The sequence below is a fragment of the Charadrius vociferus genome, unplaced genomic scaffold (genome assembly GCF_000708025.1).
Source record: "Charadrius vociferus isolate BGI_N301 unplaced genomic scaffold, ASM70802v2 scaffold655, whole genome shotgun sequence".
NCBI classification, from domain to species: domain Eukaryota; kingdom Metazoa; phylum Chordata; class Aves; order Charadriiformes; family Charadriidae; genus Charadrius; species Charadrius vociferus.
The window spans coordinates 2,232,615-2,259,920 of NW_009648330.1; the positions used below are offsets into that span (position 1 = coordinate 2,232,615).

At 38.4% G+C, this 27,306-nt stretch overlaps 1 protein-coding gene across 1 annotated transcript; it reads right to left on the bottom strand.

Moving 5' to 3' along the window:
• Positions 1-4,120: 4,120 nt before the first annotated feature.
• On the bottom strand, positions 4,121-26,198 carry LOC104286042 (rap1 GTPase-GDP dissociation stimulator 1-like; the record flags this gene model as incomplete). The annotated part of the gene is made up of 13 exons (XM_009884580.1): positions 4,121-4,324; positions 5,594-5,722; positions 6,787-6,913; positions 7,810-7,949; positions 12,169-12,294; positions 15,471-15,605; positions 19,512-19,655; positions 20,298-20,423; positions 21,658-21,786; positions 22,967-23,092; positions 23,257-23,379; positions 24,240-24,350; positions 26,129-26,198. Coding segments are annotated over 13 exons (1,620 nt in total), but the record flags the coding sequence as incomplete, so codon positions are not given.
• Positions 26,199-27,306: the final 1,108 nt, after the last annotated feature.

The window sequence follows — 27,306 nt, forward strand, 5'->3', positions numbered from 1 at the left end:
AAGGATGGCTGATTTCCTTACAGTAGCAGAGAACAGTCTGCTATTACTCATCTGAGAAACCTGAGAGTAAAATCGCTAGAAGTGCAGTGATTTCTTTATTTTTCTTTTTCTTTTTTTTAGCTTTGATATACAACAAGGAAACAATAGCAGTAGATCACTGAGGGGAGAGCAAGAGGCATTTCTTTTGTATGGCCTTGAATTTGAGATCTGTATTACTTATTTGTTGAATCTACTCCATTAGGAGCAGCCAAAAATTTGCTGCTGTTACTGCTACTTTGCAAGTAGCAAAGCAGTGTCCAGCAACCTTGGCTTTAAACTCTGGTGCTTGAAACTTTACACCACCTCATCAACCAACTTACTCTGTTAAGGTTATCTGTAATAATCAAATGTATGTAATATTGGAGAAGGATGCTTCCTATTTGTAACTTTTTATTTGTAAAACATTGCTTTGAAAATTGTGTCTAGGGAGTATGTTTCCCTTTGCCACTTTTTGACACAGAAATCTCCTAATGCTGGGAAGTAATTTCAGCGGTTGGTGAAAATCGTCATGTGCGAAGATATCTGCGGAGTTCATGCACTGAAATTAGCTGCCAACAAGAGCCAGTGTCACGGATCAGGATTCCAGTGTCTGCAAATCTTGCCAAGTTGCCTGAAGACAAATGAACACTTGGTTTCGTTTTGAAGTACTGTTTGTATGCAAAACAGAATTTAATTGAAGTGCTGTCTTTCCACAGTTTGTTCTTACTGGCTTCGGCTGTATTACCACCAGCTTTGTATCAATGCTTCAGTTACTTGGAACTGAATTCAAGAGAGCAAGTTCAACCTATTTGAGGATCTTTAAATTCACAGAGTGATTTGTTTTCACGGTGGATAAACGTCTCTGTGCTTATTCAGTATCACTTCTTTTAAAACCCCGGGGCTCTAGGCTGCTTTATCCCTAGACGTTTTGAAGTGGACCCCATTGGTGGTACACATGGCTAGCGTAATTTCAGACTTGGAATGGGAATACTTTCTTACCACTTTCTACTGTAGTTATATTTAGCATCTTCTCTGTGGAACTGCAGTGACTTCATGGCTAAAGATTTAGGTTGTGGTTTAAAAAAGTCTTGTCAGCAAAAGCAGTTGGGTGTGAGCCTGCTTTGAAAGCCTTGAAGGAGAAGCAATTCAATGATCTCACAAAGAGAGGTTTGATAAATTGTTCATGTTGAGATTTCAGTGGTTGCATTTGGAATAACTCCACAAACACTACAATGGAAACAAGGTTTTTAATGAAGAGGTCACATATGAGATCAGACTTGAATAACTAGACTGAGAGAAGGAAACTTTTCAGTGTGTTCGCTTTTATTTTTCAGAAATGAGCACAGGTTATTTCTGTGAAGCAATGTATTTATTTGTCAGTATGTTTGACAGTGCAATTGCCCTTTTGTTGCTATTAATATACCTGCATTTGGACACAGTTTCCCTGTACATGAAGAAGAGGATGAATATAAGCACTGAAAAAAAGTGCAGTGACCAAAGGAGCTTCAGTTGCCTCCTGAAAACCTGAATATTTCTTCCCAAGGGGTCTTTAGTTTTGGTGACCTTCATACAGTGCCATGTGGATAGAGGTGTACCTCTAGTCCATTGAGGTTGATGTAGCAATTGGCTTATACATAGAAATGCCTTGGGTTTTGTCTCCCCGTTCCATCCTTTCCTCTTCCTTCCCCCTCCTGCCTGTGGGTTGTCATGCAGCTTGAACATTGTTAAGCCAGTGGAAGGGGAGGTTCTGTCTCTTCTGAAACGGCTTTTCTGAGTGACTTTCAGTATATATTTTTTTTTTTTTCTCAAGCCTTAAACTTGATTAAATAAAATTTAATATTTTGTACTCCTGGAGTTTGATTTCTAAGATTTGTTGCTTGTAGTCACTAGTACTTCCCTCTCTAAGGTTTGGATTGGCTACTGAGACTGCAGTTTGTGGATAACTACAGAAATGGTAAAAGTCTGCTGGTGTTCGTGTGTATATTTTGCTGAAACTTTCTTGATTTTTTTTTTTTTTTTTTCAGTTTGGGCGGCTGAATAATAGATAACACTGGTGCTTTTCTTTCTGTTGTTACTGGAAAGCTGTGAACAAGTGAAGAGCTGCAGAATGGTGTAGAGAAATTATTAAATCTCTGGACACCCAAAAAGTCAAAACTGCTCTTTGCCCTTTGACTGCCATTATCCACAGTTATTGCTTTTGTGATTTACACAGTCTATGGTTTTGTCATGTCTGAGCAAAGTTCCTGAAACTACCTGTGAGAGTGCAGAAGGGAAGGCTTGAAGATGAGGCTTGCAGAAATAGGTTTGTGTCTGCTTCTTTGGCCATTTTAATGTTTCTTTAATGTGTTAAAACCTAATTTTAATAAAATCAGGTAGACATTTAACCAATAGATAATGGCTATATTAGAATAATGCAATATCTGGAATTAAATACTCTAGAATGCTAAGGCTAGATCACTTCTGATAAGAATGACTTAACTTGAATATGACTATTTGGTGTGTATATGTAGAACTTGTAATAGGTCCCAATATATCTCATATTAATGCCTGGTGTAGGCACAAGCCCAGATCTTATTCTGAAGTTTAGATTGTCTGAAGCTATTTCTCATTTTGACACTGGGAATGTGTAGGATGCCCATATCACTGTGTTTTAAGCTAGAGGAAGCTGCACATGGTTCAGCTCTTGTTTTTCTTTTCTCTCCTACTACATGGTCAAAACATGCTTGCGTGTTACTCACCAACTGACTTGTCTGGGTGGTTTTATGAAATTCCCTTTCTCAAGACTACTGCTGAAAGTGGTATTTGGTGGTGAACGTAGTGGGCTAAATACTGTTAACAAGTTTTGCAAGTGGAAAGCTTTTGCAGGAACAAATTTGTAACATTTCTTCACAGACATAAGCCAGTTATACTCAAATTGTTTGAGAACAGGAAGCTGTGTTGACTTAAATATTCCTTGCTTTATAACAATTTTTTTAAAGGTGAGTACTTTTCTATTTTTTTCTCAATAACTTTTGTTGCTGGCTAAAAAAAGTCTTTGTTCCCTTGCTGTTCAGTATCTACCACTAGAGGGTTTTGAATTTAATCTCCTAGGTCTTGGCAATGTGACTCTGCAACATACTTGCAACTGCTTCAAAAAGTTCCCCGAAGAACAAGTTGTGCAATAGATCTTGTTCTTACCTTTTTTAATCAAGTGACCTTTTTTAAATATGAAAGGTTTTTGTAGAAATGTTCAGAGTAATTTGTTTCACTACATTTTTTCATTATCTAAAGTTAAACCCAGGTTCTCTTACTGGAGATAACTTAATGAAATGCCAGCTGCCTCTAAATCTTCATACATGCCCACTTGTAATTTCTGACTGGCTTTGTGTTTATTATCCAAGCACTGTATGGACATTGACTGCAGCTTTGTGTAAAGTTTGCTTCTACTGAGCCTCCTTCCAGGTTACAATAGCTGCAACTCTGAAATTAGGACGAGGCCGTGACCTCAGATGCATAGGAATATAGCTTGTGACACTAGCCAGTAAAAACTCAGCAGTGAGATTTAAATCAGAAATTGAAGGGGGAGTTGGTTTAAAGGTGCGGTTTTTGTGGTGGTTTTAACATGTTCAGTTAACAGTTGGGCTCACAGGTTGATTCACAATGTGCAGACGTTTAATCGGTGACAATTAACCCTTTGCATTGTTTAAGCTACAACTCTCATCTAACCTAAAAACTCTGTTGTTTCAGGTTATATGATATAAGCTTTAGGTTTTTTTGGTAGTGATTTTAAAGTCCCATTGATATAAGAAAAAGTTGCAAGTGATATCCTGATTTGACAATACCAAGCAACCTAAAAATGTATTGCAGAACTGCCTGATGCTTGTCGTGATGTTTTCTAAGACAACTTGCTTGACAGGCCTTATTCCTACTGCTGTGTGTTAGTCGCTCAGTGAAAAGCAGCAGTGTTGCAAGTATCTCTAGGCCAAATAGATGAGAAATAAGGGCGGGGGGTTTGGTTTGGTTTTTTTTTTTTTTGTATGTACATAGAGCTTTAAAAGCAGGAGCTGTACCTGCACTTCAGTAGTGTTGGTTATACGGCAGCATGACAAATGCAAGGTAGGGTTGGCAAAGCTGGTGTTTTATTGCATTTGCCTCAGCAGCAGTGCAGGGTTGCTATAGGGAAGAAGGGAGACTTAGTGGGGTGTCTCTCCTTTCAAAACCTGTAATGTTGTGACAGCTTCCTTGACAACATTTGCATTACTGTGACTGCAGAGTTGTTCGAGGGTTTCTTTGATCTTGTCCTCTTCTATTTCTTGTCTCAGATCACCTGAATGGGAGATGAAATGCTGACTTTTAGTGACATGCCATGGCAAAGTGGCTCCCAATAATTGTTGAAAGATAAAAGTTTGGAGTACTTGGGAGTACATTTTAAACAATGAGCTGCTTTAATTTAAATAAATTTCTCTCAATAGATACCCTTTCAGCCACTGAAAGTGTTGAACAGGTTAAGATTTTTTTTTTTTCTACTGTTTGACTTCCAAGAACTGGTTGAACAGAAGAAAAGCGCTTTGAAAATGTAATACAGGACAAGTTCCAGCACTCTTTTGCCTGTATGCTTTTCGTTAGCCTTTCATGTTAGTAAGACTCAACTCCTAGTATTACAGTTAGTCTGTAAAGTGCCGAGCGTATACACCTCTGGAAAAGAAGTCTTGTAGATCGTATCTGTTGTGTCAATGCTCTGTAGTAGCACTGAAGGATGCAAATTCTTATCTCTATTCCAATATCTGTGTGGTTACAGGGAAAAAAAATAGAGTATACTGCAAAATCCAGCTTGTTTGCTAATATAGAGTGGCTCCAGGATTTGAAAGGCAGCTCCCCTTGTGGCAGATCCTTGTCTGCACACAATCATTATTTTCAATTTATATGATTTATATATTAAGATGTGAGAAACTGGCACGAGATCTTTGGACTCCTGGTTTCAAGGTGGTGGTTTTCAGTTAGTGCCACACATCCAGGATGAGTCTGATCTTGCTTGAAGCATTTCAAGTCTTCCCTAACCATAGAGTGAGAGAAGCTGAAATTGTATCCTTCATATGTTTTATTAAATGTTGCTGTGCAAAGGCAGCATTGCTAAAATTGCTCTTTTATCTCAGCTTCTGGTTTGCTTACAGCATAGGCAGAACAAATGTATGCCTGGCTGTGAAAAATGATACAGACTCTTTATTTCTTTGAACACAAAAATGCTGTGGTACATACAGGACGTGGGACTGCCAGACATCTGTGCATGGTGAATTTGGACAAAGATGCTGTTATTCCAAGGCTCTAATTTTGCTATTTCAGGACTTGATTATGCCACTGACTCACTGGAATAAAGCCTTTCTTTTTTTCATTCAACTGATGGTTTAATCAACTTTTCATAAAGAAAGAAGCTACTTGACTGGGATTTTTGGTGATCAATAAAGAATGAACCTCTTTAATATCCTTTACTACTCACTGACTGCAACATCGCAAGCAGCGCATTTCAATAATAGAAAACACTTGTGTTTTCCTTGCAAATATCCATCCTTTCATCACAGACAACTTAAAATGAAGTTACCTGAATTAAGAAGACTGCACAAAAGACCCATTGAATTATATTTCACCTCGGGACTTGTATTATCGTCTTGTAGGAGTTTGTGTAAGCTTTGAACTAGCTGTGATTCCTTAAAAGATTCTTCAAGGGTTTCTGAAAAATAAGTATACAAATACCTGAGCTGTTACCTGAAAAGAAACCAGAAAGTTAACATGCTTGCTTTTTAAATGTAAAGTTCCTGACTGGCTTCATTTCAGATTGGCTATACAGGCATGTCTTGGGCATCTGTTTTCTGTACTGGAGGACTTCTGTATTTTCTGTACAGTGTTTCTTCACTGGCCTCATTCTGGAAGACAGAACCTGTATACTATAGATTGTATAAAATAACCTCATAATAGATTAAAATTTGCAGTGATCAGTGCTAGAAATATTGATTCACATTGGTTACCCAATTGAGTTCGAGAGCCTTAATGGTGGACCGAGGAGTAAAATGGCTCTTTACTGTCTTCCTTGGTATAGCAAATTCCAAATTTCATGTCAACTATTTCATTTTAATGTATCTTTTGATGTGTGTAGATTTCTGTGATGACTGTCTTTATTGTGATAAATTGAGACCCATTTTCAAATGTGATCAGTCATACAGGAAAAACCCGAAAAAATTATACTCAATCTCTCTCAAAATTAGCTCAGTAAATGTAGTTCGAGCCTTTATAGTTTTCTTGCTTGTTTCAGTTGCAGCTTCTACAAAGCCCTTTTGTCTGTGCTTCTGCTTTATTCTCTCCTGCATTCAAATGTCTGTTTTCTGAAGATTATTTCCTCCATTTGTAGTCTTCATTGACCGTTCAAGTCCCTAATTTGTCCCTAAGTTTTGGCTTCATTTAGACTTCCTTATCTCTTTCTCTAGTCTTCATCACCTTTGCTTGCCTTTTGTGTTTTTTTTTCTCTAGGTTTCTAGCATCATACCATGCTATGCAACAGCTTTTGCCTGTTCACACAACCTGATCAGTCGGCTCTACCCTAAACAAAGAATCTTGAAGCAATTCCTGAAGCCTATTGCTTTTGTGATCTTCTGGATGGCTGACCTCCTTTATTTGATGCTGAAGAGCTAAATCTAGACAAGAAACATGATTTTTCTTACGCGTTATGTAGAATTAACAGCATGACAATGTTTCTTAATGAGGATCTTGCACAGATAAATCCTTTTAGGAGAAAAATACCTAGATCAATTGCAGATGCTATTGCCAAGGCATTCAGAGCCTCATTCTGCATGGCAGCATGTTCACTTGTTGTCATGGAAACCAGATGCTTCACTCCTTGTGCCTCCTGAATGGCTTTGACCACTTCCTGTTAAAGCAACGGTAAAATATCACAGATGGAAATCTGACTTGTGAATAAAGTAGAATGAGGAGAGAAATGAGGTTGAACTCTTCAGCCTCTGAATAGATGGAAGTGATTTGCCTGCTGCAATGCAAATGGATGATACCTGAAGACCAGAGATAACATTTCTTTTGGTACTGACAATACATTTCTGTTGAGGGCTGGTCTAATTTACTTGGAATATCAATACTTACAATTATGTGTATGCATATCTATAAGATAAAAATAGGTATATTTTGTCTTAAGAGTTTTCGTTTGACCTTATTCCAATTTTTCATTTCAAGATTAGTTTTACTTTATTGAAGCATGTGCAGATAGTATCTACTTTTTTAAGCACAACCACAAACTTAAAGCATGGTTGGGATGCCTGTGTATAATAGCATGATTTACAAGAAACAGAAACCTGTCCTAATATGCCAGCAGATACAGATCATGCCAGATTCATCCATCACTAGGTAGATAAGTGGGCTCTTTGGAACTCCTGGACGACTGACGTTCAGGACGGGTCTGGGTTATCTTTGCCATTTTAATTTGAAATTTGAAACTAATATTTATGGAAATAGAAAAGCTTTACCTACTTACCGTTTGTCAAACCTTACTTAAGCAGGGTAAAAGTTGACAAGTGACAGTAAGTAACCATGTTTCTCATTTCTGTGCAGCGTCTGTGGGTATGGAGAGTACTGCTTTCCTGCTCACCTTCCCCTTAGTGGTATTGAGGCAGCCTAGAGGGGATTTTACTGTGGACTTTTGTAATGATAAAGCTGTATGTGCTGTTTAATGCTTAACCCTTAACTATCTCGACAAGTTTTAAAAGTATTTGAAAAGGATAAAGTAGAAACATATCAGACCAATAGCTCTCATACTTGGGATCTGTTGTGACGCAAGATCGATGCTAGCAGCCGATTTGCTTCTCCATGAACGCCGGTGTGGTCATTAGCATTGCACCATTGCACGAGTCTGTTGAGCAGCATGGGGTCTTGGCCCAAGATTTCAGCTGCATCAGCTGAAGAGAAAACACATCAGGAGACATTCAAAATCAGACCTCTCAGTCTTTCTGTCACAGAAATGTGAATGTAGAAGTAGCCAGGACCAAAGGACTGAGCTCAGCATCTGTTAAGAAGCTGTCACTAAAGCATTGGGCTCTTAAGGGATTTTGGAAATCTTTGCCTGAGGAATGCCAGATGTGTTAGGGCAAATCTGGAGGTAAAGAATAAAGCAAGCAGTTCTGATAGACCTATCCTCTTTAAGAGGCTGTTGGAGCAGGGCTTAAAATGAGCAGCTTCATATCTTTGAAAGCAAATATTCTGTTGCTGTACTGAAATCTTCATGAGGACTGTCCCTTTCCCGTTTGGTTTCTTGCACTTGCTCTTTGAGCCCTGCACAAATGTAATCATGGCCTCTTCAGAGTCTGTTCTTGCTGTTTCAGTGCTCTCAGTAATGGTGATAATTACCGTTGGTAGAATGTGGGAAGCCAAGTCTTAGTACAGAATTGCAGCATATCTGTAATTGCACGTCTCAAGTCTTTAGAATGTGTGTTGAACTGTGCATTAGGCATCATCAGAACTTCCCCCAGAGCTTGGAGGAGCCTTTTAATTTACCTTCCCCTGTGTTTCAGGAACCCTATCTTAAGGCTTCCTAAAAGTATTAATTTGTGTAGTTGACGTTTGGAAAAAACTTCAATAGATAACTTTTCCTAAGAAGTGGAACTCTAATGATATGCTGTGGTTTAAGGCTTGTTGCCACTAAGGGAGACTACTCCCAAAGCTCTTAGAAGTTCAGCAGCAAAAGGAACTTTACTCATGCTCTCTCAATATTGCATCAGTCTAACACATGATTCCACGTGAGTCTTATTGCAGTTTAATAGCACATCTTAATGTGCTGTGGATCAAAAGTGAATAACTGGTGGAAAGTGATTTCCTAAGCAAAGGAAAAATGCAGATGTAAGGGTGCTGAGGACTGTGAAATACTCTACCAGATATGTTAAGCAGGGGTTCAGCCCTGAGAACATCCTGCTTCAGTAATTTCAGTTAGTTGATTCGGTTCAATACTTAAGGCTTTGAAACTCTACATCTTGGTTCAACTGGAATTTTCTTCTAAGTGAAGGGTACCAGCAGAAAGATAAGAAAGTAGTAATGTGCACAACTTAAGCTGACTTTTTGTAGGAATTGAGTGCTCACCTATTTGACTTCGAGCACAGAAGAGCTTTTTTATTAACTGCGAAACGGCTGTTTCCACATGTTTCAGTTGGTCATGAACTGAGGATATAAATGCATGCATTTCCAACTGGGCACCGGAGGTAGTGACTGAGAAGCAAGAGTAGTCACTTAACAGGTGCTCACTTTTGGTGTAGGATTTTCTATTTGCAAATATATGCTGTGGTTATAAGATTCAATTCAAAATTAAGAGTCTTGTGTAGTTATTTATAATTAAGGGGTTTTCTTGTTGACTTCATTTTGGTCATCTTGAGTCCTGTGCGACGCCTGCCCACCACCCCTTGATTTTGGAGGACCAGGGCAGATAAGCATGAAATGTGTATTGTGTGCTCTAAAGAAGGAAAGATGTGGTAAAGGCCTTCATGGGAAGTGTACTTTGCCTAAGAAGGACTATAAAGGGTCTGTGGGCTTTTTCCAATCTTTCTCCTTTTCCAGTCCTTTAAAATAGTTCCAGGCCTAAAAGAAGGTAACCAGGGAGATCCCTGTTCCTTTGGAAGCAAATTCAGAAAGGGGAATAATGTGGGGGAAAATCTTCATGGTTTTAAGATACTGAGAAGTTTGTCTCTTGGAGCTTTGCTGAAGCAAAGGCTTGAGAAAGAACATCTGGAACAGAAGGGATAGGTTTGGCTGATAGGGGCATCACTTTGCTCCTGTTTCTTTACCTGTCCTTTCTCTGTGTTGCATTTGTTTAGAGATATTCTGGAAAGGGTCAAATAGAGCATGTAGCAGAAGGCCAGTGTCAATAAACCACATGATTACTCTGGATATTTTGGAGAAATTGTAAGTCAATCTATAGTCTTTCTATTTTGGGGAAGGAGATGAGGAATGACGGACGCTTCCTTTTTTTTGTTTGTCCAGTACACTAAGGAATAATCCAAATAGAATACCAAAAGGAATGTGGGAACTTCTAGCCTAGTTGAATGTGTTTGTTTTGAGGTAAGGGTTACTTGTTGCACAACCAGCTGCATATTACCTCCTGTAACAGCAGGGCTTTTGTTTCTAGGTCATATGTTACATGTTAGTCTGAGGAGATCATGGTAATCCAGTTTAGAACAGAAAGCTGAAAGCGGTAAGGGGGTGGTGAACAGAACCTGTTTAAGAGGTTTGTTCAAAGGAGGTGTCTTGACCCAGTTTGACAGGGACTTCCTGGTATCTACCAGCAATAGAGCTCTTTGAGATAAAGCCATTTAGTTATTCTTAACAGGAACAGGAGGACCTTTTAACTTACAAAACGCCTCATTTGACTAAATTGTGTGTCTTATTGAACTTTCAGTTGAGCTGTTGAAGTGCACAAATCCTTCTGCTCCTCTGAAGCAAAGCAGTGGAAAAAACAGGAGTTAATGTTAACATCTCTTTAGTGTAATGAAGCTGACACCTCTGACTGCAGTTTTCTATAGATAGAAAGAAACCAACCTCTTCTACTCTGCAGGCCTCAGCATGCCCAGTGATTGTCAGAGTAATGATTTGATACGAGATAATGCAATTAACTAATTTAGTGTGGACTTCTTAGTAGATGTGTATTCATAAGAGTTTCAGGCTGAGTTAATTAAGGGCAACGTTAGCTCATGGGTAAACAGGATAGAAAGTAATTAAAGGTGGGAGAATTGTGTGCTTATAGGCAGGAATGGGTAAACATTGAATAATCTACATTTTTTTTTTTTTTTCCTACTTGACCCTTTGATATTTGTATTGTTTCAGATTCAGAAGTTGTACCATTTTGTGCCAAATTCTGACTTCATACAAGGGCTGGTAAATAGCACTAAGTAAGAAGAAAAAAGGTCATTTAGATCTGTTATGATGATGTCTCAATTTTAAAAGCTAAATGATCTTCCCTGTCACAATTCAGACAAACTTCAGATAACCTTTTAACGAATTCCTTCAAAGCCTGAGAGGAAGAAGAGGCTAAATTTTTGTATATCTTACGATGTCCATTTCCTACCATAGTGAAAGATAAGTGAAAGCAGCTTTTTACTGGATTTGGATCAGTGCAAATAATTGAGTGCTAGATCTAAATTTTATATTATGCATAATCATCTGAAAAATGATGCAAGCAGCTGCCATATCAAAGTGAGGTCTGCAGTGGTGTAAATGAGCGCAGCATGGGATGTAGGAGAGTGAGAGTTTTTTCCCCTTCCATATAACTTATGAATTTGATTGTAATTTTTCCACTCCAGCTGTCAGTTCCCACTGCAAAATGGTAATAACTCTTCTGATTCTGTTTTTGACCTATTTCTTGTTATTCTTGCACATCAAGGTGTCCTATAATGATTAATGTTCTAGAGCAGCTGCTCTAGTGATATGAAAGAATTAGAACGTTTGTGTTATACTCTGTTAAGAAGCTAGATAAGTCTAAGGATAAATTAAGATATTGTAGTAGATCTTGATGTCATTTGGACGTTGTGTGTGTTTCTCAAAATGCAGCTATATGCACAGAGTGATCTTGTTGCTTTTGCATACCCACCTGTGTGTAAAACTGAATGAAGTGCAAGTAGATAATCCCTTATTTCAACATGCAAAGTAAAGTCAACATTTGAGCCACACCAGCAAGATAAACCCGACTGTGGATAGAGAGGCTGGGGCGCCTGGTAGAAACTCATTTCTGCTGCCTCTCTCCACCCCAGCTCCCTTTGATCCTTTATATTCTCCAGTTCTTCTGTTGCTTTGCTTCCCTGTGATTTAGCACTATAAATCCTTAGCCTGACACTTTTCTCTCATACTCATGCCTTGTTGGTGTATCTCTAGTGGAAAATATCTTCCTTCTAGGCCTTTGCCATTTCTCACTGACTACTGTGGATTCCTCCATTTGGTTTGTTTCTCATCTACCTCTGAGGCTGACTGGGTCAGTATGGAAGGCTTGCAGCCTCCAGAAATCACCTCTCTTGGAACCTCTCCAGGTTGAGTGGAATTAGGTTAGCAGGACACGTAGCCTGTAGTCTCTTTGCACATCCGTTGTCTTGCAGGGGGAGGGGGATGTATAGTTGACATCAGTAACGATTAGTAAGTCCCTACCTTGACCATCTGTTAACATCCGTAGTGTTCCAAGAAGTTTAAACTGCACGGGCGGCATCTCTGACCTTAGAAGTGCCTGAATCCGTTCTGCCACACCTTCCTCCAGCATTTGGACCTTGTTAACAACTAAAAAGGGGGGTGGGGGGAGGAAGGAAAAGATGTTGGTGTGAAGCTCAGTAACCGCACAAGCATCTGAAAATATAGATATGACATAACTGTTCTGAATTTTATGCTCTGTATTGCTCTTAACAAAAGGTCCAACTTGTTAGAGCACTCAGAAATTAAGTAAGGGCTACCCAACTGTTTAACCTTCTCTTTTGAGCTAGAAACTTCCGAGGAATTGCTGTTATGATATTTTGGTTACCTTTGATCTCGGCTTTACCCAGAATGAAGTACATAAGAGGATAAACACAGCATTGTTGTTTCTCTTCCTTTTTCTAGTTGTCATAGATTATGCATCCATTTGCCTGCTCACATGAGCAAGCCTTTCCTACGCTTGCTCATCTTAACTGAACTGGGTGGCAGAAGTGATTTACATAGCCATATTTCTTCAGAATAAATTTTCTTGTATTTGAGCTCACTAATCCCCTGTTGTTCGTGCCTTTGTTTCTATGCTTTCTTCTCATAATTCTTGCACCTCTGCTCCAGTCATTAGTGCAGTAATCCCTGGTAATAATCAGAAGCTTGTCTGGAAAGATTGCTAATGCTGCTTGACTGTGCTACCAAAAGCTACTTTCTCCAGGGCAAATTTCTTCCCATCTTTGCATGGCTTTTTTTGAGGGCATGGAGATTGACAGGACAGTGAAATATGGGGGAAACCTGTTCTATCCCTTCCTCTGTTGGGCAAACTGAGAAGCAGACGCTTAAGTAATTTGCTCTTAATGTCCTTGTTTTTCAGTGGCACAGACAGACTCTGTTGTGCTCCGTAGAGGATAATGACTTTTTTCTAATTCTTTTATAAGCACCTGTTGTCTTTTAAGATCACTACTTGATTTGAAGAATTCCCCTGTGCCATTTGCAAGTGTTGGCCCATATTTAATTCATTTTTATTTTATGATTTATTTGGATTTACACTCAGTCTTTTTTTTTCCCAGCAGACTATCTTGTTGAAAGTGATACAACTTGTATTTCTGGAAGTAATGTATTATTGTGAAGGAATGTCTTACAGCTTTCATATTCTGATATTTTTACAAATTGATGACGAAAAGCACAGTGTAGGAGTAGCATTTAAAGTGCTATGCATTGCCCACACACTTAGAAAGATCTAAAATGGTTTGTAATAGACTAGAACAGATAACTAAAATAGACTCTGTACTGATACATTGATATTTTGTTTGAGCTTTTAAAGTTCAGCTGTAAAGAAAATTAAGATCTACTGGTTCTGTGCATGGCAGGCAGTAGTATAGGGGTGAAGCTGTAGGTTGCGCCATGTTTTTCTGGAGTTTTAGACCCTGTAATCTTTGCAAGATCAGCATGTTCATTGCTTTGTTAAGGTTACTCTCAAGGAATGCTTGGGCTTCGCACTGCAAAAAGTGGACCTTGGTATTTGTTGAGGAATGGGTTCTGTTGTGAGTTAAAATGTCATCTCTGCTTGTTGTCAAGGGAAACGACATCAAAATTTCTATCTTTCAAATGAGATTAATCGGTATCTTTGATGCTTGTAATCATTAAATCCTATTGTACGTATTGCAGGAGTGAAGTCAATGAGAACTAAGCATGGGACACCCCAAGGCTTATACCAAAAAAAATCCACCTTTTCATTCTAATAAAGATAGTTACATTTTGCCTACTAAGTTACTTTCCTAATTTCAGCTGGATGGCTCTTCATGATTTTTCATGATTCTATGATTATCTGCTAATAGCTCGGTTAGGCTGTTACTGATGTAAGGTAGCTGGCATGCATGGTTGAAATACTGCATACTCTTAGTGTCGAAAAGCAGTTTGCACAGGCCTCTGCTGATGTGGATGGTGGTAGACAATCTCTTCACAGAAATAAAATATACATAGAAGCAGTGAGAGGCTTATGGTGTGGAATGTGTTTATTAAAATACTAAATAGACAGACATGGCTGTCTATTAGGATCCAGAAAGTGTGACAACACTATAAGGCAAACTATAAATAAGTTACTTAAGAGCATATGAAAAATAAGTTGAAAGAAATATGTGAAGCTCTGAAGAGAGCTATCTGCAAGGAGAAATGAGGGTGTATCAGGCTTTAAAAGCAAGTAGTGGAGGCAAAGTAGCAATTAGTATATTCTGGACTCACTGGTTTTATACACTGATTATGTATAAAACTGTTAAACCAAGCATGCTTGCTAGCTTACATAATAAAATTGGCAGACAACTTCAAGTTCTTTTATTTTCAGAAAGTAGCGTTGGTGTCATGCTCTTCTCTGGAGTACCGTACAGCAGTGTAAGCACTGCATTGCAGGGTACTGTAGTGTTAGGTCTCTAGCAAAACATTTTTGGCCTGAATTGCACTTTCACGTGGAAGCAGTAAATCTGAGATGAGAAGCAGCACAACTTTCTGATGTGTATTAACAAAAGATCACAGGAATAGAATCATAGAATGGTTTGGGTTGGAAGGGATCTTTGAAGGTCATCTAGTCCAACCTCCCCTGCAATGAGCAGAGACATCTTCAACTAGATCAGGTTGCTCAGAGCCCCGTCCAACCTGACCCTGAATGTTTCCAGGGATGGAGCATCTACCACCTCTCTGGGCAACCTGTGCCAGGGTTTCACCACACTCATTGCAAAGAATGTCTTCCTTATATCTAGTCTAAATCTGCCCTCTTTTAGTTTAAAACCGTTACCCCTTGTCCTGTTGCAACAGGCCCTTCTAAAAAAATCCGTCCCCATCTTCCTTATATGCCCCTTGTAAGTATTGTAGTTCTTAAGTGTGTTACAAAGGCCGAATTGACAATGAATCTTGGCTTTATAGAAGAGGAACAGATTTATGAAATCCCCACTAGCTGTGATGGGATAGCTCCACCCCATACTCCGTATTTGAAGCTATAAACTCTGTTCTGCATTTTTATCTTGAACTTGCTATATGCTGTTAATATGAAAGCATTTCAGCAGCTGGCAATGAGATCACACTGTATTATATTTAGATCCTCTATGTAGATGAGAAGTCCTGATGAATTACTCAAATATATATGTCTCTGCAGCGGGGGAAAAAGGTCAATTGCCCCTCAGAATACAAGGGACTGGAATTGGTGACTATGGAGCTGCATAGATCTCCATTAAATGACCCATCTTTACAAAGAATCACAGTAAGTCAGTTGTCTTCAAACTGTGTACCTGGTATAGCGAGGTTTCGAAGTGCACTGAGTGCAGCATGTTGAACAGAGACATCCCCACTCTCTACATGTTTCTCCAAAAGATCTAGAAGCTGATGTATGACTCCCAGCTGTACCATTCGTACACAGTTGCCATCTGAAGAAAGAAGGAAGGCCAGGCAGGTAAGAGAGTTAAACACCATGATAGAAATTAATCATTCACACTGAGAAATCAGGGAGTCTTTGCGTTCACTGTATTTGTGTCTTGATAGATTGAGACTGTAGCTTTTGCATTGTTTTTTTACAACCTTCAGCTCTCTAGAGATAAGTGGACATCAGCCACTTGTGAACTGATGCTGAAACATCGTCTAGTAAAGCTTAGCTTGAGAGCGCTTTCTAGGGACAGTCACTGTCAAATTCAAAACCATGTGTTCTCTAGTCAATTTCTTCCTCCATGCTGCTTTATTTTCCAGTATACATTTGGTGGAATGCTGGTGGCATTTTCCATTTCTCCACAGGATAGCTTTAATACTCCAATTTTGCTATTTTACTGGTTTAAGAGACTATTGTGAGACCAGGAATCTTCTCCAGCAATGGGGAGTCTGATTAGTAATTTTGTATTACTGTTACTCCTTGTATTCAATCAAATAATTTGTCATTAACTAATTATTGAAAGAATCAGGCCTAGGTTTTTTTGTGCTTTCTGGAGTAACCCACTTTATGAAACACGTCTAATTGTGTTGCACTCATATGAAGCTAGGAAAATATGAATTGACCTAGAGAGTTCTGATCTTTTTAATGCTGGTGAAAGAGCAGATTTGTACATTCCAAAGAACTACCATTTTGCCCAGTACACACTCTGCAATATTTTGTCAGTGTGTGTCTGTATGTCTCCCTTTCTGAGAACTTGCTCTGCAGAGGTGACAGCCCTTTTGTTATCGGAAGCTACTTAGCTCACCTTGATAGGAAATGAGAAAGTGTTCTCCTAAAGAGCAAAACAAACCCCTGCATATTACAGTCTGCATCCTTCATGAAGGAGTTGTTTTGAAGATGCCATTTGGCAAATATCTTTCTGTATTTTATTTTATGCAGTATATTACACCTCAAGAAACATATTCCTGACAACAGTCAACACTTCCTAATTGCTGTGCTGTTACCATGTGGATGCTGTTTGTTAAAACATGTCAAAACAGTGTGAATGCTATATAGGAAGACCACATCTTCACCTGGGGTGAAAAATTATCCATGGTACTGTACAGACTTCATACAAATGAAGAATCTGGCCAAAAGTAACTTTAGGTGGTTCTCATGCTACCAACTTCATGCCTAAGATGTATGGACTTCTAATTTTTGTGTACGTACCACTTAAAAATGGCTGTGGTAATTTTAACACCTTTGCTGATTTGAATGTTATTTCTACCCCAAAGTAATAGAAACTTCTCCATGTTGTCTTTTGAACAAATGCCTACTATTCCTTTAAACCCTCAGGATTTCAGTTAATAGCATATTATCACTCTGTATTACTACATATGTTAAATAAGAATTTGTCAAATGCTTATAAAATGTAAGTGGATATTTTCATAAGAAGCCTGTCAGTCTGAAATAGTTTAAATTCTACTCATGCAAGAATCTTTTGATATCAATTTATGAATGCATGCTCTAAAGCTGATGTTTTTGCTTGTCATTCTTCAGATGTTCTTTTGCCTGGTTCTGATCTTTGGAGATCAGGAAAATTGCCCAGCACTCTTTAAGGAATAGGCTCTCTAGGAACAGACCATCTCTTTTGGCCAGACAAAATTCTACAGGCAAAATACTTTGATCTTCATATAGACTAACCTTAATTGAACTTAATTTCTCTCCTCCCCTCACCTTTCAAACCAAAGAATGGCAGAGCATTTTTTTTCTCTTGTAGTCAAGTGTGAATAGGCAGAACCCATTAGTGGTTGCCTTGCTTTGAATGTCATAGAGCTCCAAATTGGTTCTCTCTGCTATGGATTTTTGCTTGGATAGCAGCAGAACCTTCAATTTAATGGCTTGCAGTTAAAGTCTGATAGGAACAGCCACTTTCATAGCTGCAAAAGCTGTCTGTCGTCTTTTCAGTGCCTCAGAAGTCATTTGATGCTGAGATCAGATTTCCATAGGATTTTTTTTTTTCTTTAGATTAAAGGCTGTGCATACATCAGTGGCACATCCTGGGGCCTGAAAGGGATTATTCACTTTTTCCACATGAAACATATAATAGGGTTGTTGGGGAGATGGAGGGAGAAGAGTGAGTGACAAAGCAAGCCATTCAGTGGAATAAATTGAAGATAGCCATTTAAAAGCAGCAAGGGCATTTCTGTGGCCTTTGTAGAACTGTGATGCACAATGGCTGATTCAGAGCAAGGTATAAGACACGGGAGAAAGGGAGTCTAGAAAAGATAGGGGGGTGCGGGGGTGTGGAGAGATGTGTGTATGATAGCTTGCTTTAAAAAAACCCCGACAGATGAGACTGACTAGCTAAACACTCAGACAGATGTGAGGGAATCTTTTTATGATAATTAAGCACATATTAATGCAGAAAGCTCAGCAATGTTGAAAAAGCTCCGTTTTGTTAATTGAGTTTGAACCCTGTACAGTAGGTATCAGTGAGAAAGGACAGAAAACATGGTGGGGTATCTTCTGCTGTCTGATTCAGCACAGCATGCCCTCAAGGATTCTAAGAGTCTCTCTGTGTTTCTCTCTGCATAGTATTAAGGCTCATTGCTTTCTGTAATAGGAAAGTGTGAAAGATAGGCTTATCTTGAGATTTATTTTTTCCCCTGATGTATCTGAGTAACCCTCCCTTCCTAAAAGTGATTTAAAACCTCAAACATCAATAACTCTGTTATTTTTTATATTTCTAACAAATGTATTTGCCCTGAAACATTTCCAGAGTCTCCCCTCTAATAATGTGTGATTTAGGCAAAAACAGAAAATGCAAAAGCTTGCATACCTGACCACCCCATTTTTCACAATTGCATCCCTCAAACTACTTCAATAACATTAGTATCTGTAACTTAAAGGTGTGCAAGTCTCTAGTCTGCAGAAAAACAAGAATGTTACTGTTTCAGAGCCAGAGAGCAATGAAATATAATAGTTTTGCTTTTCTCTCCACTCATAAACGGTGGCTTTCCATCTTTGAAGGATATAGAGTAACCAACCTCGCCACTTTTTTAGAAAATTGGCGATAGCAGTTGCTCCTGTCTCTGTAGCTGCATGGGTTTGGATGTGATGCAATACCAACATTCTGGTAGATCTGCGTCCCGTAGCAAAAAAACGTTTGCGTGTACTCATCTGTGGCATGATAAATAGAGAACATCTTGTGTCTATTTATAATTAGCCCTGAAGTGAACTGTTCTATCTATCTTTGGGAGATTCAAATCAATTATGACTTTTAAAGATTGTTGTTATAGTTAATAATTTAAGACCTTTAAATTGCTGGTTGCTTTGGGATTGGGGGTGGTGGGATGCAGTGTAAGTGTCCAGTTCTTGATGTTTAATCTGTATTGCCCGAAATACAACATAGCAGGCCCAGCTAAACTAAGTTGCTGGTAGATCTTTAGCCTTTTTGTGGTGTTTCTGAAATCAGCTTAAAGACTTAGTGAAAAATCTAGGTCAGCAATGTGTATAGTCTGTTCCTGATAGACAGATGCAGAGCTTACGTTACAAGAAAGTTCTTACATTTAATTTGTTAATCCATGTGTTTGAAGTACGTACACAGATTTGGAATAGTGAATGAGGAAACATCAATAGGTCAATACCATGTAAACTTAATCTGATGATAAACTTTAAATTTAAACTGACTCCTAGGCCATCATAGAATCTGCTTGAAGGGAGGCATGGCAATGTGAGCACTGGGCTCTTACAAAAAGTGAAAAAGTGTGGTGTCTTAGAAGAATTTCCTGAAGGGTTATAAGACACGTTGCAGATGTGTCCCTGTTAAGGAAATGAAAGCAACAGTGTAGATGGTGACTCCTCTGCTATGAGAACTTTTTGATGTTGTTTCTTTATATGTCTGGACTGTCAGTATTCCCATTTTTACCTCCAAGAAGCAGGGAGACGATGAGATCTGATGCAGCCTTCAGAATGCACGTATCTTCAGCTTGTGAACTACCCTGGAGCCTCAGCAGGATCTCAGACAGCACCTCTTGCACGCCTGCCTCCACCAACTGCACTTTCAGAGCATCTGTAGAGATCACAGTAAAAGCACACTAAAAGATTCTTGGATCTTTGTTGAAGTGTTTCAAACTAGGAAGCTAAATCCTTGAACTCTAGCCAGTGTTTTTTCAGGTACAGTACTTTTTTGGTGTTATTTGTAACAGACATTCTGGTACTAGGACGACACCAAGGCTGAACGAGCAAAGCTTCTGTATTTCTTATGTTGCCAGTCATGAGTTTTCATTTCTTTAAAATCTGTTTCAGGTATCTGTATTTTTTTTAGCAGATTCTTGTTGGTGCTTGTTACACCACTACTTAGAGTAGACATCTTCTATAATATGTGGTTCTCTTTTTTTTTTTTTTTTATAAAATACAATCTGACTAGTCTGCTTTCCTGTTACACACCATGTAGATTAAAACTCCTATTCACCTATCTTACGGATCTGCCAAAACGGAGCTGAATACTGCTCTCCCTCCTTTCTTTATTGCCTCACCTATTAAGCTTCTAAGCCTTGCTCAGGCCAGGATTTATATGTTCTTGTGGCTTACTTCCACTGAAGGGATTGCTCGTTCCTTTAGTAGGATCCCATGGCAAACTCAGAACCCAGAGCTTAAGCTGAGTACCAGTACACCGTCTCCCCTCATTCTGCCAAGCTGAAAGGAGCCTTACCATTTTCTGCAAGTGCTTGCAGGACCTCAAAGACAATTTCTAACCTCTCATGGTTCTCTGCTCTTCTCAGTTGCTTCACCATCTGTTCAGCAACCTTTGTCTTGCTTAGAGCTTCCTTAGCTGTATCTGTGTATATGATAAAGTCAGGATTTTGAATGTTTCTTTATCTGATTAAATGTTAAAAGCATATCTCCCTATAACTTGAAGTGATTAGACGCGACTTTGTTTTTGAATCCCTTTTCAGTTTTTATAGATGCTTCTGCCCCTTTGACAGCACTGAGACAGCAAAACTCTACTCCATCCTTTCTTCCCCCTTCTTTCTTTAATGGTATTTTTGTGTAATTCCTGTAGCTATGACCTTATAATAGCTGCCAAATTAATCTTCGCTTAATTCCACTGACTCTTATAAATCCATCTGTAGTATGATTATTTAATATATAAAATTGGCACCTGCCAGTTTGCCTTGATTAGATGGTTCTAGTCTTGCTGGGATCCTGAACATCTACAAAATGTATGTTAAAAAAGATCAATTTTTTTTAAAGCTTGCTGCTGTCTGACATAAAACACATTTGCATGGAATATGGTATTAAAGTAATATAGGAAATATCTGAAGGACAAATCTCACTAGAGGATGATGTGACAGTGTGATACCATAACCACTTCCCTGCCTCTCCACTAAATGCAGGGAACAGTAGATCAAATTGTAGTCGGACCATATACAAAGTGTGGTAATATTTTTGGTAATATTTTTTTTTTTCTACTTGGTGTTTTTCTTCCATCACTACTTACAATTTGTGTAAAGTAGGGCAGGTGTATTTTAAATCAGTGGAGATGCCTTTGGTTTGAAAATTTTCTAAATGAAAAGGGACGCTGTTTCATTAATGTATATAAACTTAATTATTATATAGAAATAAATGTGTAATAAAGGAGTATTAATTGTCCCATATCTGAACTAGTTGAAACTGCCAATTTACCACATGAAGTCAATGCTCTCCATACTTTTTTCTGGGTCAAAAGCTGTCTATTAAATCTTAATTATTTTTATATAGTACCAGCAATTGCTGATACTCCAGGAAAGGGTATTTACTTCTCCAGTACAGCTACTGTAGCCATTCCTTGATTAGGTACCAGTAATGTTTAAAAAGCAAAACCCAAACCAACCAAACAAAGCTCCCCCCAAACACACACACAACACCCAAATAACCCAACAAAACCACACACCCCCAACCCCCCCCCCAAAAAAAAAAAACAAAAAAACAAAAAAACCACCCAAACCTGTGGGTGTTTCTTCATGTACATGGAAAGGCAGGGATAGTGTGAAGATGATACTTTACTCCAAGATACAAAATCTTTTACTTACCAAGTTCTGCAAGATTGCATAAGGCCAATAGATCAACATGGACAAGTGGTTCACTCTCTGCATAATCAGTTAGTATTCGGACTAGTGACGTGATGACTCCTACCTTCACCAGCTCTTCCTGGAGATTCCCTGGTAATAGTAAGCATAGGAGTTAAAGGTGATTAAATTAGTAAAAAGAGTCCAACTGAGATGCTTTGCAGGAAGATAATCTGGTTCTTTCTCATGCTGTTAGAACTTGCACAGCTTTTGTGCTGTGGGTTCAGGCCAATTGCGTGTGTTTGGGCAACGCAGGTTCAGGACAGTTCTGCTAAACCTCCTGGCTCTACTTTGACTTGAGGAATTAAGTCACTGTGAAAATATATAAGGACAATTGCATGAGCTTCCTTATTACTAGTGCGGCTTCTAAAGCGAGTTCTGGGCCTGTGTGCTGACAGAAGTGAAGCAGATTTTGCAGTATGGCCATATGCTGTAGTAATGCTGGTGTACAGTAGTTGCATGAGTCTTGCATTTAATCATATGGGGAAGTTTTTTTGAACTACTATGTGGTGTTCCTTGGCAAATACCTCTAATTTGCGGGGGGCTAGTAGAATCTATACCAGGTATAGATGCTATTGTGCTCAGCTTTCATAGGAACAGTGCAGGGAGGCAAACCCATAGCTTTCTAGATAAAGCTACAGAGGTCCACACTAAAAAGATGAGAGAAGGTAGGTTGAAGGCAGAGGGAAATGGATAGAAGATACTGGGTGAAAAGTTCCATATTACCTCCAGTATGCAATAAATATTTAATTTGTGAGACCAGCAGGCAAGCTAGTATACTGGCTTTATGGAAAAATCTGGAGCACAGAGATCTCCTATATGCAAGGAATGGTCCTTGGAGAAGACCTTTTTTTTTAGTTTTTAGAGTTGTTTTTTTTGACACACATATTTAAGAAGTGCTTTGCTTTATAGATGCTGTTACTAATTTGGAAGAAGACAAAGACATTCGGTATTTGAGCCCAAGGCAGTTCTGCAAAATTGATTAAGATATGTATGAGGCTCTGCTACTCTTGTAGTTGCAGAGCAGTTCTGACAAAGATGTGTCACCTTTAAGTCAAAAATATAGGGGGAAACCCAGAGTTTAGGAGGAGTTTGGAATGCATTCAGCCTGGTGTCTGTGAGCTGTGTGAACTGTACATCTAACTGGAGGCTGAAGTGCATTGTGTGCTCAGGTCTCAAAAAAAAAAAAAGAAAAAAAGTTACAGGTTACAATGCCTTATAAAATAATACCTTACAGCTAGGGAAAATAGGATTCTCTCAAGCCAATACTTACGATTATCATAGCAGATACGGCCAATAGCCCTCCCAGCATGAAGCAACATTTCTTGGTCTGTGCTCTCCAGCAAAGGTATCAAAGTTGGAACTAAATCTGCCTCAATGCATGGCTGCTTCATTTCCTCTGTGTAGGTAAAGGAGAGGGACTTGTGGGTTTTTTTGCCTTGTTAAAATAAACCAATTCCAACTGGAAGACGAATAGCTGGTAGCCATGAAACAAAACAAGAGTGGAAACATACACCTAATGTGCTGTAACATGCCTTGTAGTAACACTTTAGTAAAACATACCATTCTTGGCTATCTCTGAAAGCACCTGGGCTGCTTTCACTGCGCATCGTGGATTGCCCTTCAGGATTTTTCCCAAAGTTAGGAAGATCCCACTTTCTCTAAGTAGGCTGAAGGATCTCTGCTCTGTAATGATAAGAATGTTAACAATATGCGCAGTAGGTTTGCAACTGTTTATTTACATGTTGTTTTGTTTCCTAGAGTTTTGAGTGGTTATCTGTGGGACCCAAGGTTCTGATTTAACAAGCTACTTAGAGTGTCTCAGCCTTAAATATATAGGAATAGTCATCTGCTTGACTTGCAGCAAGTCTAGTTCCAGCTGATTATTCTGCTTCATGCTGAATTGAAGCACAAGTGGCAAAGCAAAGAGGAAAGCAGTTTCATCTTCTCTGACTGTAAAAGGATGCTTGCATAAGGCATGGGAAGTCAGGGATTAAGGTTCTATTCCTGAGGTATGGCCTAGCAATTAGCTTTGTAGGTAGGCACAACATCTTTTATTAGACTAGCAATTAGAACAGTCAATTCCCTTAGCCTTTTTTTTTGTCAAAAATATGGCTAATTGTCCTTAAGGTAGTAAGTCACTGTCTGCCAGGGGATTCAAATAAACACATGTTTATGTCGCATCAGGAGAATGTGCAGAGACCTTAAAGGCTTTCTTGTAAGAAGACTAAGAACTACTTTTGAAATTCCTAACCCGATAAGATCACCCCAGTTTAATCCTAGGAATTTGTTTTGTAGTAAGTAGAATGTTTCATTTGGAATTTCTCTGCAGCTTCAGGTGCTTTAGTGACCAGTAGTTTTATCTGCTGACAGATAAATTTGTGAGTATACAAAGAGAAAGGAAAACAACAAAAGAGGCTAAGGACAGCTACAGTTCCAGCAGCGATCGCTCCTTGTAATACAGATTATCACAACAGACAAAAACATCCAGTGAACGCTTTTGGACTGTGCAAGTGGTTAAATAGTGATCTGAAGCGATACTTAGCTATCTTCAGTAAGAGCCAGGAGAATCCCATTCAGACTTTCAAGGATCTGATCTTCAGCTTCTATGTCATCTCCACAGAGCCCAAGGTATTCCAGGTGCTGACTCAGGGTTTCTAAACAGAATGGGATGGAAAACTGTAGTGAGCCAGTATAGAAAATATTTTGAGTTCTTTCTGGTATTTCTTTTCAGTGACAATGGCTGACCATAAGATCATCTCCTGAAGGGTCCAGATCTAAATATGCTCATTAAATAACTCATTCAATCCAAGAACATGAGGGCAAAAGCCTGGTCAACTTCTCAGACATCACATAGCTCTTGTGGAGGCATAAATATGCAGAGATGAATTCTATCTGGAAAAAGAAATTAACATATAATAACTGTGTCAGAGTTTGAGGTAGAGAGGAGAAAGGAATAATTAGAGAATCTGAACCAACCCTGTCACTTTTAAATACTTCTTTATTGTGAAGATAGTACTTGCAGTTCAACTAGCTGTATATCTACTCTCATAGCAGCCAGTAGCAGGCACTGAAAGAATGCAAGAATGAAAAAGATGCAGTAACATACTCTTATTTTCTGACTGCCTTGGCCTGTAGAAACATACCTAGTATTTACATCAATGTATTTAATAAATTTTGATGGATTTTTACTCCATGAATTTGTTTGAATTACCTTAAATAGGTAATTATACTTTTTATCTCCACAACACTCTGTGACGTGAAGTTCCACAGTTTCGGTGTTGTAAGAGGAAGATACTTGCCTTTGTTTTAAAATACCTACCTCAAAGCTAATGGCCTTTGAGTTTCTGTAATAAGAGAAAGGAATGATCCTTCACTATTTGCTTTTACCATGCTTGTCATGATTAGATCGGTTTTTATTATATCCCTCCTTTGTAACTCTTCTGCCAATTCATATAATATTTAATCTAGAGAAGCTTTGTTAACTTGCCGCAATCTTTTTCCAGTTCACTTTTAAGTGAGGAGCTACAATTCAAAAATGTTTTCAAGATATAGGTGGACTGGGATTAAGACAAAGATTGTAATGTTTTGTTTTCTATTCTTTTAATCCTTTGTCAATTTGAGAATGTGTTTTGTGTAGCTATTCAAAATGACTCTATCTCTTCTGGGCAGATGGAGTTAATTTAGACCCCACCATTATTCATAATTAGGCCATCTTTTCCTGTGTACGTTGTTCTGCATTTACCAACACTGAACTAGATGTGCCTCTTTATCCCAAGTCATACAGGATGATAAAATTTTTCTGCAGCTGTCTGGAGTCAGTTTTAATTTTGGGTACACCAAATAATCCAAAACCTCTTTTCCATTCTGCTATTTCTAGATCATTTATGAATATATTGAGTGATACAGATTCCAGCAAAGGTAACCTCTAATAATTCTGGCTCTTTATTGTGAAAGCAGTCTTTATTCTGCCCTTCAGACTTAATCAGATAACCTTTTATCGTATCCCGAGATAGCCTAGATGATAAACCTTATTGAAAGGTTTGTAGAAATCGAAATGCATTGTTAACAGGATGTCCTTTATTCACCTTCTTGCCAGCTCCTTAAAAATATGTTTAAAGAGAGAGAGGCTGTGCATTACTTGCCTCCACAGAAGCCTCATAGACTCTCCTTTATCCTATCTGTGCTTAGTAATTCTCTGCTTCACTATAATCCTGCAATTTATCTATGCAGAGATCAGATTTTTGTACTTAAATTTCATGCATTCCTTGCAACTGTTTTTGTAAACTCATGCCGCTCTTTATTCTTTCCACCCTGTTAATCCTGTGGTTGATTTAAATGGCATTCTGCATGTCACAGTTAATGATCTGGCAATTCATTTTTTCAGTTCCGTATAAACTCTGGGGAATAATGTCCAGTTCTGACAACTGGTTACCATTTATTTTATTGATTTGTTCTAAATCAATCTTCTGCCCTTTCAATCCAAAGGTTCCTGCATCTGTTTCCTGAAAAAGAAAAGATCTAAAGTGGTTGAAATGAATGTAAGAAATAATGCTGGAAAACTAACGGCTGAAGGGGTTAATTTATAGTAGAATATAATGTAAGGTGTTACCAAAACTGTAGTAAAATAGCACTTCTACGTCACAAAATATTTCACTGAAAAAGATGAGTCATGAGTCTTGGCCTAGAAATTCTTCAGCCAAGGATTAATAATTCAATATTTATTTTTGTTGTTTGATGGATTCACTACTTTGTCTTTCCTTAATGTGTCCATTAGTTAATGGGAGGGTTTTTTTAAAAATCAGAATGTCTTAATTTAGTGTATACAGGAACTTACTTCAGAGGAACCAGAAGTGTCTTGAGCTCTTTTGAAGAGAGAATTAATTAAAGGGAGGGGAAGTTCAACATCATTAAGGGCTGTTACTGTCCTTTGAGAAGAAAAATTATTTGCCTTAAAGAATGAAAAGCAATTACTTAAGAACAGTGACAATTCTAGTTTGGTGCTTTAAAAAAAGTGCCATCTTTAGAAAAATGGCTGGATTCATCAGCTTAAAAATCTATATGGGGAAACTTCAGTATTTTTTTTTTTTCTGAGTAAGAAACTGAGGCTGTATGTATTGATGTCTCTTGGAAAGCCTTTGTAGTTGAAAGTAACTGACCTCTTCAAAATTATGTGCCAAGGGCAGCACAGGCATAAAGTTGATAGGAGATCAATGTTTTCTAAAAAAAATAGATGACTTTGAATTTGTTGCTGCCTTTATTAATGAAAACAGGCTGAAACCTCATGGAATAGATGTACAACAAGGATGATTTCCTTTCACCTGCTTAAAAAAATTAACATTAATCTCTGGTTTCCATTTCTGTCCAGCTGTCCTGCCACAATTTGCTGAATAAATGTTTTTGTATTAATGAATTGCATGTAGAATGCAACTTTCTCAAAAATAAAAAAAAAAAAATCACCTGAGCAAACCTGACAGTTGAATCAGCTTTGATCTTAAACTACATCTAGAGGGAGTGGGCAGAAGGCTACAACTGCTTATAGAGCAGCATGAAATGTTAGCCTGTGAGAATGAATTATCTACTGAACTCTGACTTAATCCTAATCAAGATACA